At 38.0% G+C, this 17,604-nt stretch overlaps 1 protein-coding gene across 2 annotated transcripts; it reads left to right on the top strand.

Annotated features, from left to right (window-relative positions):
* The first annotated feature begins 6,263 nt into the window (after window positions 1-6,263).
* lgals3b (lectin, galactoside binding soluble 3b) lies at window positions 6,264-12,622 on the top strand. 2 transcript variants are annotated; one of them, XM_036593982.1, is made up of 6 exons: window positions 6,264-6,311; window positions 9,955-9,965; window positions 10,880-11,140; window positions 11,310-11,398; window positions 11,630-11,798; window positions 12,009-12,622. In XM_036593982.1, the coding sequence occupies exons 2-6, from the start codon at window positions 9,960-9,962 to the stop codon at window positions 12,165-12,167; spliced, it is 684 nt and encodes a 227-aa protein (XP_036449875.1). In that variant the 5' UTR covers window positions 6,264-6,311; window positions 9,955-9,959; the 3' UTR covers window positions 12,168-12,622. The 2 variants fall into 2 exon arrangements, with proteins under 2 accessions (XP_036449875.1, XP_036449874.1); XM_036593981.1 differs by lacking the exon at window positions 6,264-6,311 and adding an exon at window positions 7,836-7,934.
* The last annotated feature ends 4,982 nt before the right edge of the window (window positions 12,623-17,604 follow it).

The following is a 17,604-nucleotide window of genomic DNA, read 5'->3' as shown; positions in this document are numbered from 1 at the left end:
AAGCGAGGGCAACCATGGATACAAAATGTAAGTTAAGATAAATACATCAACGTAGTGCATAACACAGCAGATGAGTACATAAGATAATGAAAGGATTCTTCTTTTTCCTCTCTGAATGAAACTTTGATGCACAGGTTCTGTTTCAACAGTGCCTGTGATGGCTTCCAAAGGACATGCAGTGTAACATTCCTAAAACGCATAAATTACTTTCACAAACTGTTCTATGTAAGCATTGTAGCAGACCGTCCATAACTCAGTCACAAAGACATTTCCCAGAACGTGAAAGTCAAAGTCGGTCTCTTATGCCTCAGTAAAGGGATTTAGGTGTTCAGGAAGAGGAGAAGCTAAGCGTGAGGTGTTAATTGTCCCCAGTGCTGCTGAAATATGAATTGGTTTTTTCCAGGTGAATAAACAAAATGAGGAAGACAGAGTTCAGAAAAAGGTCAAGATTCTGTCTGAAGGACGCCATGCTTCTTATTCTTCTGACCTTCTCCGCTTCATTCCATCAGTAAGTTGGTTTCAATATGTTCGGACCAAGATATGTTTGCTTTCAGGAATGTATCAGTCTTCATTTATTCAGAACGATCAGCTCCAGTAAATAGAAAACATTCATTTACACATAGCTGACCTGAATACTAAACATCTTATTAAACTTAAAAAAGACACATAACTGAAGTCCTTCATTGACCCCTGCTGTCCACAATGCTAATCACAACCATAATGTTTAATGCTCTCAGTGCTTTATCCTCCTTTAAGCCACGTCTCATTTATCATTAGCTTGAGTGTAAGGAGACTCATTTCACTCCACAGGTCACAGTGTGGTTGACATTAACGCTCAGACCGAATGAGATTAGAGCTCAGTGTTTGGGCCGTCTGACCTCAGTGATGCCTGTGTGCAGCTGATAGTGAAGTAGGTCGAGCCCTCACAGGACAAATAATCTGTGTAATTCAATCTATTGTTCTAGGATTGAGCTATTGTGTAAGCAGTTGTGTATCACAGTATCCTATTGTTCCACCTCTTTTAATCCACAGACAAGATTAACAACAAGGCATTATAGTAAGCTACTACACTTAACAGCAACTTTCAGTAGATTAAGCTTCATGTAGTTCAGAAAAGCTATTTAGAACAATGTGACGAAAATCACAAGGTATGTAGCTTCATAAATGTTCTGATAATTAAAGAAGGTGCAAACACAACTAAATGGACTAATACTTGGGGAATTTTCTCAGATTTACCAACAGCTTGAGATTCCAAACAATATATCCAAGTCTTTATTTCCACAAACATGCCTTTTTTAGTTTAATTTAGGCCTTTAGTAGAATCTGGCAAGTAAAGCATCATGTTAATCAGGCCAGAACAAAAGCTTTCGGCAGCTGATTGTTAAAGGGATGCTTCACACCAAATACTCATACAGAGCAGTGCTGCCATCTAGTGGCTATGGCATTAACACAGATGCTGAACTCACTGCCATCAAGAGCCTGACCCTATTAGGCCGTTGTGAGTGAAATTTAATACTCTTAACAGCTTATTATTGGACAAAAAAGACTCAAAGTGGCCAAAGCTTTAATTATCACATAAATTCAAGATGTTGCCTATGAAAGGGATTCTGTGTGTAATAGATCCCCAATAAGAAGAACTGGAAGAACATATATTTCAAAAAACCTTAGAGTTCCTGTAGCATAAAAATGATTGATTTTAACATCCAATGTATTAACTGTTCCGCTGTTTCTTTTATTGTGCTTGTTATTAAAATACCCCCTTTAAAAAGAGTATGAGACTATGAAGAAGTCATGGAACCTCTGTCATATTTTATGTGTTAAGGAGACATAACTGTCCCTGTTTAGGAAAATGTTTGAAAGAAAATAGGATAATTCCCTTTTGGCAAAATACAGGGTCAAAAAGGCCCTGTTACAACCCTGATCCAAAAAAAGTTTAGACGCTGTGCAAAAAGTAAAATAAAAACTGAATGCAGTGATATGCAAAATATTTTCACCCTATATTTAGTTGAAAATAGTACAAAGACAACATATCAAATGTTAAAACTTGGAAAATATATATTTCCATTTTGAATTTGATGCCAGCACATTTCAAAAACGTTGGGACAGGTGAATGTAAGCATTTGGGAACTGAGGACATCATTTGCTGTTTCTGGATCCTGTTTATCTATGGTTCCTCTTTGCATGGTAGAGGTTTAACTTGCATTTGTGGATGCAGTGATAAACTGTGTTCACAGACAGTGGTTTCTAGAAGTGTTCCTGAGCCCATGCAGTGAATTCCACAACAGAATCATGTCTGTTTTTGATGAAGTGCTGCCTGGGAGTCCGAAGATCACAGCCATCCAATATTAGTTTTTGGCCTTCGTCCCTTGCATACAGAGATTTCTTCAGATTCTCTGAATCATTTAATGATATTATGTACTGTAGATGATGAGTTCTTTGTTATTTTACGTTGAGAAATGTTATTCTTGAACTGTTACACTATCTGCCTGTGCAGTCTTTCACAGAGTAGTGAATCCCTCTCCATCTTTACTTCTGAAAGACTCAGCCTCACTGGGGTGCTCTTTTTATACCCAATCATATTACTGACCTGTTGTTAATTAACCTAATTCATTGTGAGATGTTCCACCTGGTGTTTTTTATAGCATTACACAACTTTATCAGTCTTTTGTTGCCCCTGTCCCAACTTTTTTGAAATGTGGTGTTGGCATCAAATTGGCATGCATTTTTCAGAAAACAGTATTTTCACCATTTGATATGTTACAGGGTTTAAATGATTTGCTCATCATTGCTTTATGTTTTTACTTACATTTTACACAGCATCCCAACTCTTTTGGAAACAGGGTTGTAAGATATGAAGGCTTTTTTATTCATATAAATTCATATATTACGCATTCATATTTTATGTTTACATATTGTATGTAAAGCTAAATTTTGCAAAAACAAATTTTGAAAACCAACTGAATACAATCCAGAGATGGAAGATTTCACGCAGTGGCATAAAAGGTACCCTCACCAATAAATTAACCTCCTGTGGGAATTTATTAACATAAAAGTGAAATATTGTTCTTAGTGTTGTATTTATGTCTAGTTAATATTTCAGAATTAGTTTAGTCATTCTGTAAGCAGTTAACTTAGTATTTTGGAGCGCAGGTTACATGAATTAAGCATAAATTAAGTAGATGAAAATCCATGACATGACCTGCCAGGCCCTAGATGAGTTGTAATGGAACAACCCATAAGCTTGTGACTTATGGAAAGATGTCAGATACAAAAAACAATGTAATATCACTGAAGGTGAAGAAGATTCCGCAGAAAACCACTGTGAACTTTTAGTGAAAAGTGCAGATCTAGTAAAAATTTAAGTGTAGTGCACATAGTTTCTAGAGAAACATGATTCTTTAGGCAAAAGTCCTTAATCAGCTGTGCAAGCAGACTGCTACTTCAGCTGAAGGAGGTGAAACTAGTTTCAAAATAGTACACAGTCCATTACACATTAAACATGTAAGGTATTGTTATTATTATAATATACTGCCAAATGTTATATCATAATTTCCAAATATGCCCACTTATACTTAAATAAAAATATTTTTAACATGGATTTTTCAGTTTAAGTGATATATATATATATATATATATATATATATATATATATATACACTACATAGACAAAAGTATTAGGACACCCCTCTTAATTATTGACTTCAGGTGTTGCAGCCACACCTGTTGCTAACAGGTGGATAAAATTAAGCACATAGCCTTGCAGCCTCAATAGACAAACACTGGCAGTATAATGGGTCGAACTGATGAACTCAGTGATTAAACATGGCACTGTCATAGGATGCCACCTCTCCCACAAGTCAGTATGTGAAATTTCTGTCCTGCTAGATCTGCCCCAGTCAACTGTAAGTGCTGTTATTGTGAAATGGAAGTGTCTAGGAGCAACAACAGCTCAGCCACGTAGCAGTAGACCAGAGTGAGGCTACTGAGTGCTGAAGCGCATAGTGCCTATCCTCTATTGAATATCTCACTAAAGAGTTCCAAACTGCCTCTGGAAGCAACATCAGTTAAAGAACTGCATGTTAGGAGCTTCGTGAAATGGGTTTCCATGGCCAATCAGAAAGCACAATGCCAAAGGGTGGGGGGCGTCTCTGGACTCTGGAGCAATAGAAACACATTCTGCGGAGTGACAAATCACGCTTCTCTATCTGGCAGTCTGATGGACGAGTCTGGGTTTGGCAAATGCCAGGAGAACGTTACCTAACTACATTGTGCCAGCTGTAAAGTTTGGTGGAGGAGGGATGATGCTATGGGGTTGTTTTTCAGGGGTTGGTCTAGACCCCTCAGTTCCAGTGAAAAGAAATCTTAATGCTTCAACATACCAAGACATTTCAACCAATTATATGCTTCCAACTTTGTGGGAACAGTTTGGGGAAGGCTCTTTCCTGTTCCAGCATGACTGTGCCCCAGTGCACAAAGCAAGGTCCAAATGGGCATAGTTGGGTGAGGCTGGTGTGGAAGAACTTGACTGGCCCACACAGAGCCCTGACCTCAACCCCATCAAACACCTTTGGGATGAACTAGAATGAAAATTGCGAGCCAGGCCCTCTCGTCCAACATCAATGTCTGACCTCACAAATGCTCTTCTGAATGAATGGGCAGAAATTCCCACAGACACACTCCAAAATCTTGTAGAAAGCTTCCCAGAATAGTGAAAGCTGTGGTGGCATATTGTTGAAAATTATACCTTGTATGGTATATTTGTGTACAATGTATTTATTTTTAATAGCCCACACTGTCCAGACTGCTATTGGCCATGTGACGTCTGACTTTTTAAATGGTAAGTGACATATCTTGAACAACACTATCATATAGGTTAATAATTGACTTGTTAATATATATTTTGTGAATATTATTAACAACAACAAAAGGACCACGTTTTAAAGTTTTCAAGGTAACTTTGATGTGATCAGAACAGCCTCTCTACATTCACACACATATATCAAATTAAAAGAACTTTATTGGCTCAAAATTTTCCCCATATTTATGCATAAACAAGAGCACACTGTATGAAATACACTTAGGAAGACAGATGTCTAGTATTAATTTGAAATGATACTTTAGCTTTTTCAACTGGTACCAGCGTGTTTATGTACACATATACCTTTCAGTATAGGGGTTGTAAATGAATGTGGAGTGGAGGTCACTCACAATCTACAATTTAAAAGACAACTCAGTCATCAAACCAGATGTGTCATCAACCATGTTTGTGTAGCCTGTATCCATGTGAATGTGTGTGACAGGTCACATGCTGAGGGCGTGTCCAGTTTTCACAGGCGTGGATTGATGTGTTCTCATACTGTGTAATCATGACAATAGACCTCTATGACCCTCAGCTCCTGTACAAAGACTCTCCTGTTTTACAATGCACAATGTTGACAGGGTGATATGTTTTATCAACCCATAATTAAATCATCTATAGGCCAAGATACATACAAAACAACATAAAAATAACTTTAAAAAAACGATTTTATAAAAACATTTCTAATGTTTTTATAAAATGATAATGTTTTAGCTTTAAGCAGTTAATTCAGCATAAATGCTAATACAAACTCTGTATGCATATGATCAGAATAAAGTTTTTTATTTCTGTTGTTTACACAATGAACATAAAAGTATAAACTGAATTTCATAAGAAACTACAATCTTCTTTTTACAAAAGTCATTAATTCATAGAGAGAACATTCTCATTCAGGCATGCTTTTTCTTTTTGTGGACTACATTTTAACAACATGTTAAGCAACAAATTTATTTCCACATACTCTCAGAAAAAAAGGTACTATCTGGGTAAACTTTACTCCCCCAAGGTACAAAAAACAACATACCCTCAAAGGCACAACATGGTCCTTAAAGTCCAATTATATACCTTAAATACATTTTAAAGGCACACTATATTCACTTTCCTAGGGGGAAAGAACATATTTGTACCTTTTCATAATTTTAGTATAGAAAACTATGGTAATAGAGAAATAAAATAAAAAGGCTAGAGTGAACACAAGGTGCATGGCGGTTGTCACCGACCCTCCTCCTGGAGATCTACTTTCCTACAGAGTTTAGTTTCAACCTGCATCTAACATGCTGTGCACCCTTTACCTACACCAACGCATCTGATCCAGCCAATCAGGGACTTCTGAAGAAGTTAATTAGTGGAGCAGGTGTGACAAATTGTGGTTTGAACAAGACTCTGCAGGAAGGTAGATCTCAAGGAGCAGGGTTGGTGACCACTGGTGTATGGAGTTAATGCAATTTGAAAAGTAAGTGCAATGGAATATGGTACAATTATGTTCAAGTTTTTTAACTGTCACTTTTTACACTGGGTGTTGTCACAAAGTAGATACACATAAAATCTAGGTCCAAGCCCCAGTTGAGCAAGCAAAGGGCAACGATGGCTTGGAAAACCCCCTAGAGCAAAAGGAACAAACCTTAAAAGGTACCTATCCTCCTCTGGTTGACACTGGATAGCAAAGCAATACCACAACAAGAGCAATATGAATAATAAATAAAGATGTGACAATGAACCTACAATAGTGAATAAGGGACAAGTTAAAAAATGGCCTGTCATTGAACAGAAGTGTTCAGATTAGCCAATGATAACTGATGACTACTGTTAAGAGGCCTATCATGAACAATATGTTGTATTCCCTAACTATATGTACTAAAGATATACCCTTGAGGGCACCACTGCAGTAATAGCGTTTGTACACTGTCAGGTACAGTTTTTTTTTTCTGGGAGTGTCCTGCACTGTATGATCTGAGGTCAAATTTCAATTTCAAAAAAAGATTCAAATCAAAGTCTTGATAAATAGTTCTCAAACATATGTTAAAGTTTCAGTAAAACTGACTTGGACAAATTAATAGGAGACACAAGCAGCAGGATGAGTTTATATATGCTAATTCAATATATGCAAGCAGACAACACAAAGAAACCAGAAATACAAAAGACTAATAAGTCTGGTATATAGAAGAGTTCTAAAGTGTCCAAAGAGAGGCAGGTGCTTTTGTTTTTTAAGGGCAGTGCCAGAGTGGAGCTAGAGCAAAAAAAGCCCAATCAATGAGGAGTTTCCTTGGGAGAGGGAAGACTTTGCTACAATTACGAGTAGTTTGTGTATATTTAGAGTTATATTTAGCATATTTTTAGCACCCTTAAACAACTTTATGTACCAGAATGGAAATAATTGAGGTTTGTAACACAGTAGGTCTGTGTAGCATGTGTGATGAATGCTAGTGTCAGTATCCAGCCTGATTATACCGCGCAAGAACAAACATATAATAATGATGGCTTGCCATGTAAGAACATGTTTTCAACCACAAACCCCTTCCAAACCACTGCTAGTTGTCATGACAACACAATGCCTCTTGCTGCTACTACATTACTGTTTCTAAGGTTGTCCAAATAATAATAAAAATACAAAATTACAAAGGAAGCTAGAGGATGTCAGCCACGCACAGACCCTCCTACATTCCTTAAAGTGGTCACACCTATGCTGAGCCAATTAGGTAAGAGCATGCATGTCAAAAGAACACTCTTTCAAGCAACCTAATATTACCCAAGCACCCACAACCTGCATTAGATTCCTCAAAAACAGTCCTGGAAAGCCAAAAGAGCTAATATGAATAGAAAATATTACTCCATAGCAATCACAAACAGGTTTGGTAGGCCAGCTGAACATTTGGATTTGCTGGTGTTTGCTAGAGAGAGCCATGGGCGAAGTTGATGAGGTGCTGAGAGGGTGCGGCCTCTTCAGGGAAGTGTGAGAGAATGGGGGAGGGACTGTGGGGGACTGAGAAGGTATAAATAAACCCCACCCAAAATTCCTTTCTGACAGCCTTCTCCACCTGGGAACTACATTTCAGTGCTAGATCTCATCAAGAAACAGGTAACTGTCTATTTTTTGCCCTCTGTTACTCTCTTCTTTGTCAAAACTGTTGACAAAGGTGCTGTGAATGCAGCTGAATATTGTGTTGATGTTACTGACGTTGAAGAGACATGAAGCTGTAACAGGATCGGTTTCCTTTGCCTGAGGCAAATATGAAGCTGTGTTATATTAAGACATATTTGCATACATAAATAGATGTAGAAGAAAGTAAAGCTTTGTGTAGGTATACATTTTTGTAGAAAAGTAAAATTCTCTTCAGTTTGTTAGTCTTTTCAGTTATTGGCTGATTAGGACCTGTCTGAACATTCAAAATTCTGACAAGCTCTGACTTGCAGTTCTGTTCAACTGTAGAGGGTTTTGAGCATTTGCTAATACAGGTGTGTGTATTTTTGTTTATTAGACAAAGATTCTGCTTAGAATTTGAAAGGGCATAAAAATTACAAACGCCAAGCTGCTGATGAAGTATTTGTTGCAACATGCAACATTTTTGGTGATAACGTTATTATGCATGAAGTAGAATGTTCATAACGAGGCCCGGTCATCATGATGTCTAGTTCTGATATAGTTTCAGTGCAGATCTGAGGAAGATCACATATCAATCAGTTGCATGTATTTTTGCATTAAATCCTGCTTCGATGCAACACTACAAGAAAATAGTGTGCCTTTCCCCAAACTGTGGCAAATTCCATGGTCCTTACTACATTTACAAAGTTGAGGTAAAGGTTATGAAGGTTATTTTTGAGAAAAAAAAAAAAAAATCAAGACACATTGGAAAAGGCCACCCTCTCAGAATGATGGTTTTTCTTTTTTTTAAAGATTTCTTAGATTAGATTCCCATTTCTGGAGACCATTATTCTTCAGCCCTACAGACAGGGGTGTGGTGAGGGTAGTCTTTCACATGTGAGTCATCCAAATATGATACATTCAGCACTGTGGGATTTAATAGTCTTATATTTGGCACCTGAAGTAGAACATCAGATGTATCCAAAGGGAACCAGAAGTCCTAGATTTCTTGCATTGTTTTCATGGAAAATGTATTATTTAAACGTGACACTGGCCCTCAAAAGTTTGGTAACACCTTACTTTCTCTCAAAATTAGATTTTCTTGCTGTCACTTCTGCTGAAAAAGTACCTGCAAAAGGTTTAGCATAAAACAGCTGTTTATTAATACTTTGGATATATATATGCTTCACGCTTATCAAAGAGTCTTCCTTGCTATTAGAATTTGCCTAAATAATTGAACAATTGTCTTTTCCAGAGTACTGTTTAAAAGCACGTAATAAAACTTTTGGTCAAAAGGTGGTTGAAACGCCTAAAAGTTTTGAGTGCTGATGAATAGTGACAGAACAACAAAGAGATAAAGTTTGGCATTATTCACAAAGCGGTACTGTCACAAACATTGTCACAGATGTTTAAACATGAGATTGTTTTCTTTAGAACAAACCTGGTTAGATTGTGTAAAACTATGGTGTAATACTTTCATTGGGATAGTACCTTTAGATGCCATTTAAAAGCATAACTTGCATTTAGCTAAATATTTATTAAATCCACCTCAATTTCCTCTAATGTTAAACCAAAGCCTCATCCAGCTCCTAACCCTGGTCCAAAACTTAACCCCAACACTGAGATTCTGTTAGGTTTCACCAGATAGTTTAACAGTCTGTAAAGTAATCTATAGAGAGCTATAGTTTATTACCCAAATAAAGTGAGACCAATTATTGCAAATCAACAAAGGTAACATATTTGTATTAAAACATCTGAATAGCTAGTTGTCCCTAAACTTTTGCATGATATACGCTTGTTACATCCATCTATCCATCCATCATCTAAACCGCTTATCCTTCTGGGTCGCGGTGGGGTGCTGGAGCCTATCCCAGCTGTCATTGGGTGGAAGGCAGGATACACCCTGGACAGGTTGCCAGTCCATCGCAGGCATCTTGTTACATAAAATGTTAAATTCTTCATTAATAAAACCACGATTAATACATACGGGAAATTTAATATTGATCTGTGTTTTCAGATATCATGGATGTAAGTGGACCTTTTATCTTCATAAACTGATTTACTGGATGTAATGACAGAAGGCTGGGAGAAAGACCACACCTCGAACTCCAAAACAAACATATCTGCCTCTACCTGTTCTTCTGTGTACTACCCACATTTCACCATCCAGCTCCTCCCTAGTTTAAATAGTACCTATAGGGTAATCTTTCTATTCAGGGATTAAGTATAGTCCTGGACTACACAGCATTCAGAATGAAGAGTCTCTACTGAAAGGAAAATACAGTCCAGGATTAGGCTGTATACCAGTGTTTCTCGGCTATGGTCCTGGAGGAACAGTGCATTTCCAATTTTAGTTTTTTCCCTTTCTCACACAGCTACACACACTAACTCGGTAAGATGTGTTGGGGCAGGGAAAACATTAAAATGTGGAGCCCAGTGTGCCTCCAGGGCCAGGATTGGAAAAGAGTGCTCTACACCAACCTGTAGAATATAAGCGCTTTGGATATTAAACCACAGTAGCACATTCTTAAAGTCCATGCAAAGGGCTGCCATTCTGCTTAATCAACTAAGGCACAGTTTCTTTGCTGGGTTCAGTAGCTCAGACCCAAGTTTGACTTCCTGAGTTAAACAGACCATGTTCTTGTTTAGTGGGAAAGATGATAGTGTAATTTGTAAGCCAAAAAGGAGCATGTAAAAGCTAACATAGACACTTCAACCAAGTACACTGAGCTACTCTTAAATGTTGAGTGGGAAGCAACCAAGAACAATGTAGTGATTAACATCAAATAGTCTGGAGGAAGGGATTTAACCCCCTTACTGGTCAGTATCTGTCCTGTGACAGAAGAGAGGGAGGACAAGCTCTCTTTTATTGAAGACATCTGTTTGCTTCTCATTTCTGCTCCTATACATTTCATGGAATTCTCCCTTCTGCTGTTTCTCAGCTTGCAGATGCTCTTGATAGTGGAACAGCACAGAGCAATCAGTCTGGAGGGCCAACATGGCCAGGGCAGCCCACCAACCCATCCTGGCCTGGGCAACCAGGCCAGCCCACCTGGCCAGGGCAACAGCCAGGCATGCCAACTCAGCCATACTGGCCTGGTCAGCCAGGCCAGCCAGCATGGCCTGGACAACCCAACCAGCCCACTGCACCAGGTTGGCCAGGACCAGCCCCACCAACTGCCCCTCAAACTGTCCCAGCACTGGTGAGAGATTCAATTTCACATTAGTTGTTTTAGATAGCTTTTGTCATTATTTAAAATGTTCTTCAGCGTGTCATTGTAACGTCCTCAGTCTTCACTGGCACGAAAGGACAATGAAGCATGCAGTAAAATAGCAAAATTCTTGTGTTTTGAAATGTGTCTTTTTCACTAGAGTGTTCCATATGACCTGGCTCTACCCAGTGGAGTCTACAACAAGATGCTCATTACTATCCAAGGGGATGTCAAGCCCGACGCTAAATTGTAAGACCGGTCATTATGGTAAAATGAACAACTGTTCAATTCTGCATCTCTACAAACCAGTGAAAAACAATTCATACAAATGCACAAAGAAATGATCATTTTGTGATGTATCACCTTGAGGATTGCTCCTTTTTGCAATCATCTGCAGGATGGTCCCATTTTGAATCCCATGTGACCACTGCTTATATTTGTCACATACTGAAATTAGAATGCACTGTTTCTGATTGGTAGGTTTACAGTTGATCTGGGCAGAAATAAAGACATAGCCTTTCATTTCAACGCTCGCTTCAATGAGGACGGGAAGCAGGTGATAGTGAGAAACAGCATGATAGGGAACCAGTGGGGTCAAGAGGAAAGAGCAGCTCCTTCATTCCCTTTTGTCCAGGGGAAGCCTTTTGAGGTGAGTACCATGTTTGGACATGCTGATTCACTTTAAGTTTAGTTCAAGACAGTGAACTGCAATACTCTTTTTGCTGTTGATCCAGATTTACTTACTTATTTATTTATTTCGGTATTTTTTACTACTTATATTGTATATGCGTTCTTTCCTACTGCCCTCTTAAGTAATCTGGGGATGAACTAACCAATGTTGCATTTTTTCTTTTTGTAGATGAAGATCTTGTGCACTCAGACTGAATTCAAAGTGGCTGTGAACAAGTCACACCTGCTTGAGTTCAAGCATCGGATTCGTGAGCTCAATCAGATCAAGCAAATCAGCGTCTACAGGGATGTCACACTTTCATATGTAAATGTAGAGACACTGCCCTGAAAAATGTAAATCATGTCAATGTCGAATTGTTTTTGTGGGTGGGTTGGTGGTGGTGATGGTGATAATCACACTGTAAAGAACATCTTATTAAGGGTCTTGTATACTGAAGGTCTGTGATAACATAAAGCACAATCCATCATCCACCTTGATTTGCTCACTAGCTGTTTTGTAATGTAGTGGCATGCTAAGAACCTCTAGAGGGCTCTGTTAATCTGCTCTGTAAATGTGGTTCCTCCCCAGCTCAGCTGAATTTTATTCCACTCAAAGACAAATATATAAAGGGAATGAAATACAATTATACAGCACTGCCACAGTGCAACAGATAAACATTTTACATATAACAATTGCCATTTCTACAAAATGCAACTGATATACATCCTTTAAAGACCCCATAAACATGTTCTAAGTATACCCTATGAATAATGTTCCAATGACCAATAAATGACAATATTTCACCATATTTCTCTCCTCTCTTGGGTAACGCTTCCACAAGCATTCCCCTGACCAATCACAAGACTGACGTCTCTTGCCCCACCCACACAAAACAGTCAGAGTCTCAGAGAACCTTAGCGAGCTAAAGCTAACCCAGCATAACTAAAAGCTAGCATGCTAGGCCACCTGTCTGTAGCCACCTACTCCCCGTTCGTTCATCTATACACGAACATAGTTTGTTCATCCGTTCCTTCATTCATGCGTGGCTTTTCCTGTCAATTTGTTCGTCCATTCGTCTGTCTGCATACTGTTTGTCCAGTTACCATCAGATAAAAGTTGGATAATGATTTTAGTTCTGTATGAGTGGTGGAGCAGGCTAGGAGTGTTGGACAGAGTGCTGCCAATGAAGTTGTACATTAGCCATGCCCACACAGTTCTCAGATAGTCTGATCAACAGTTTTTAAGCTGTTTTATCATACATCATTTTTCATTCAAGCTTTGTTAAATGTTTAATACAACACAACGTTCATATCATACAAAATATTTTTATATTTTACTCTCCCTGGGACAGATAATACAAGAGTAAAAGTCACTATCTTAGATACTAAGAACTGATTAGGCTGAGTGGCCAGTGCAGTTGACTTAGTACTTTGCAGCCTGTCCATGTGGCCCTCGTAAACTCTAACAGCCTGGTGGAAGAAACTAGGCCACTCCTTTCTACATTTTTTATTAAGCTAAAGTATATGGCTGGCACAAGAGATCACCAGAGAGGAAATATTTTTAGTAGTCCATACACTGGACACAAAGGTACCTTGAATTTATTTGATTCAGATATGTACAATGGCTTCACATTAATAAAATATATTTCACCCATTCAGTTATTACCAAAAAAGAGTAAAATTAAATTATGTTGTAATTGATGTTAATATATTTTATTGGAGTGGGCCTGATTTACATATTTGCATCAAGTATTTTAAACAAATGTAAGGGGAGGCACAGTTAGTATTAGATTTTTAAACATTAGAAAGATAAATATTAGAAAGCCATTTAAAATGCAGTAAGCAGTACTTGATTTCAAAACCTGAATCACACATTACAGGGGAATATCTTTCATTTCATTCAGGCCTTAACCTTTCACTGACTAGGCAATGTGCCTCTATACACTAACAGCAGGTATTGACAGGCCAGACAAGACAAAATGAAATCTGAAGAACTTTAATACACTATAATACTTCACAGTAAACTCTGTCACCTCTGACCAGAATATGATGGTGTGTTCAGAAATATCCAACTGCAAGTGTAGAGATGCACTATTTGAAGACCCTGGACACTGTGCATTCACACATATTAAAGCTTGTTTTCAGCTCCATCAACTGCATCTACTTAAATATACGGTTGTATTAGCTCACTGACAGGAACCTGGAAATAGTATTTCAAAAATCAATAAGAGTCGCTTCTAAAAAGTCGAATCAAGTCTGCCTTTGGGCATCCAGGCCTTGAAGTTGTCTATTGGGTTCTTCTAATCTGCTCTGTAAATGTGGTTTCTTTTCAGCTCAACTTGAATTTGTTATTCTACTCATATACAAATATCAGGAGGATCTGATCTTTACATTTAAAATACAGAGTATTACACATCTTGTTCTGTGTTTTCTTGGTCCTGACTGTAGATATTACATGAATATCTATATGAATATATATATATTCAGATTTTCTTTTGAAGTCAACAAATTCATACAAGATGGTTTGGTGTGAAAAGTTGTAGAGAAAATTACCAAGTGAGAATTGTTCACAATGATGATAGGAACCAGGTGTTTGAAGTGCCTTGTGGCTCTTAAAGCTACCTCACAAAAAGCTATGGGTTAAAAGCGATAGGTTAGTTAGTTGTCACTAGTCATAAAACCAATTAATGTCATTAATTTAAGGTGGTCCAACCCAATTCAATAAGATATCTGACAGGCCCATGTAGAGCAAGGCGTCGCCCCTCAACCAGAGTGCAGATGTTACTGATACTAATGTTTTGATGGTGGCTACAGAATGGGAACATTAGTGAGGATTTGCAAAACAATAAAATAAGCACACTGAACAAAAAACGTTGTATGTTATGCAGGTATGCTAATGTACTAGTCATATTATAGCATTCTTCGATATTTAAGAGGTACAGTTTACTGCACAAGTCATGTACTTGCCATGCCATACAAAAAGAATTTTTGTCTAACAATTCATTCTTGGCCACCAGTGATAGACCAACTCAGTTCTTCCTGAACTAAGCATAAATACAGTTAAAGAAGGCTAGTTCTCACTTCACTATGAGAGTCCTTGTCAGATTAACCAGAAAATAACTGCTGTAGAACAAACTACAGTATTAATCAAAGAGATTGAACTACTGCAATGTTTTGCATCTTCTGCTTCAACAATAGTCATTGTCAGTGAGGTGTTTGGCATCTTAAAAACAAGGTTTAACATTTATTCATTTTAGTTACCGTAAGATAAAGTTTACCTCAGAGTCTGTTTCATGTAGTGTTTTTTTTTCTTTTTTTTGTAGTTTAGGCATATGTTATTTACAACGCCTACAAAATGGTAACTTGCACTAGATGCAGCCATTTTGCTTACAGTGAGACACATATCGCTGTTGTTGGAAACAAAACCTCATATCTCCAAAATGATAATTTTACAGGAGAAAAAAAGCTTACTTTACTTTTAATGTAACTCAATGGACAATTCATCATGCAATTTACACACAATGTAAACAGGCATTTTCAAACTATGATAAAAACTGAAAAATGGAGAGGTTTTGTTCCAACAGCAGCAATATATGTACTGAATGGACAAAACAAGACGTACAATAAGAGAAGTGCATGTTAGCCACTCTTAAGCAGAGCACTATACATTTCTGAAACCCTACAGAGGCTCCTCAGAGTGCACGTATGTGTGGTAAACATAATGCTTTAAGTAAGAAAACTTTCTGCATTTTAAATAGGCTGGGTATTATAAGACTTATGATATTGTGCTCAGGATATTTGTCTTGTGTTTGATTTCCACAAGAAACAGAAGAAAAAAACAGCTTACTCTGAGAGTTTAATCCCTGTGATCTGATGGAGTACACTCTAATGCCGACCTTTGGCTCTGTTAAAGACCAGGTTGCCGCAGAAGTATGAAGTCAGGTCAGTGGTACATTTTTAATGATGGAAACAGTCGGTGAGAAAGCCCTACCTGAAATACAATACAGCTTAGCTAAATTATTCAAGGTCATTTTTCAGCGCTTTGAACACCTGCAACTCTTGAGAGGGATTTAACAGCTTTCTTACTGGATTTCAAGTACGGATGTAAACTTTTTTCACCATCTATTTTACCTACCTTTGGCCATTCACCAAATCTTCACAGTGCCTACCTGTGGAAATAAACAGAGTCAGTGTGTAATCATGCCCGGTTGCTATTTTATCTTCAACAAGACCATGCTTTTACACTTCAGTAGGTCTAATTCCCCTTCCTTTCATTTAAAGCCAGGAATTCCTTTGTACAGTTGGCAGCAACTCCTTTAGATGTTTGTGCAACTTCGTTTGTCCATTTTACCCACTTTCATGGTAGTGTTATATACACTTTAAATGGCAAAGACAAAAAAGTGCCATAATTCCAAAACTATATATGCCCCAAAATTCCAGTGTCCTTTCATGTTTTATCCACATACAAAAAATGTATGAACATTTGGTGTACATCCCAAGCAAAATACCAGGCGAGGTACAAAGCCACAAGAGAAGTCATTACAAGGGTCAGTCACAAAATACATTTAAATGTGGAAATAATCTTTATGAATAACATGTGGTTTATGACTATGAGGGTGTATTTTTAGGCTGATGAATTTGGAATCCACTGTTATTTGTTGGCTTTTTGTTTAGGCCACACAGGCAAGAGGTATATTTGTGGCCACATGTGTATATGGTGAGAGTGTATTTTCTTTGTAGAAGACTATGGCACTGCAGCCTTGTCCTAGTTAGTAGACTTGCAGTCTTGCAGTTCTCATTCGCGTGTGCCTGTGAGAACAGCGAGGCAATGAGGTGTCCCATTTCTCATTTTTGGGTTTAAAGGAGTGCTGACATTTAGTGCAGAGTCTTGCCAACCCTGAATCTATGGGGACGCGAAACAGTTTCTTATCTAAAATTCCTTGTGATACGGGCTAGAACCTATCAGTGGTGGATCTAAAAGTTTTTTACCAGGGGTGGCAGGGAGGCAATGTGAATGTGTGAGCGATGTGTGTTTCTGTGGGGTGGGATGGGGGGTTCGCTGTCGGCGAAACAGAACAGACAAGACATACTTGCAATGTGAATGTATGAAGTTCAGGGGAGGACAAACAACGCTCCTCTTAATGGCGCAAACATCTGCCCACCCAGTGAGGTGGAAGTCAATGAAATGTCTGAAATTTTGGGGTGGCATCTGGGGTGTCCAGTCAGATTTCTGGGATGGCACTGGCCACTTCAGCCACCCCTTTAAAACTGTTCATGGAACCAATCAGAGTGGATGAATGTGTTTACAGCAGTCCATTGTTAAGAAGAAGACATTCATGTGTTAGTTAAAATGCATTTCTTAATTAATTTCTTAATCTTAATTTTAGCAATTAACAGAATTTTGCCAGGTGCAGTACATGCAAAGCCTGTACTTAGCACAAGTCTGGGTAGAACTGAGTAGCATGTCACAAATGCATGCTTCAAAGACTATATTTTCACTACTGGGACAAAATGGTAACTTTACAGGAAACAAAATATAGATATCAGATATTAATAGATATAATTAAATATCGCCAAAATGGTAACTTTACAGGAGAAGGAAAAAGCATTCTCAATCTTAACTTTTAATGAAAATGATTGTGACAATTTAATTCCAAGTCATTTTGGATAATTACTATTGGTCCATTCATTGTGGAATTTTGACATGCTGAAAGCAACTAACAATTTGTATGATGTTGTATTGTGGGGCCAGACATGATCTTGTATCAAGAATAAACGTCTGAGGA

Source organism: Colossoma macropomum, unplaced genomic scaffold, assembly GCF_904425465.1.
Source record: "Colossoma macropomum unplaced genomic scaffold, Colossoma_macropomum, whole genome shotgun sequence".
Lineage (NCBI taxonomy): Eukaryota > Metazoa > Chordata > Actinopteri > Characiformes > Serrasalmidae > Colossoma > Colossoma macropomum.
This window is presented reverse-complemented; position numbering and strand designations above follow the sequence as displayed.

What these genes read in the sequence shown, in the direction of transcription:
- lgals3b (XM_036593982.1), top strand. An exon ending in CTCAAACTGTCCCAGCACTG is followed by an intron (nt 11,141 to 11,309) that starts GTGAGAGATTCA and finishes CTTTTTCACTAG; the next exon opens with AGTGTTCCATATGACCTGGC. An exon ending in GTCAAGCCCGACGCTAAATT is followed by an intron (nt 11,399 to 11,629) that starts GTAAGACCGGTC and finishes TCTGATTGGTAG; the next exon opens with GTTTACAGTTGATCTGGGCA.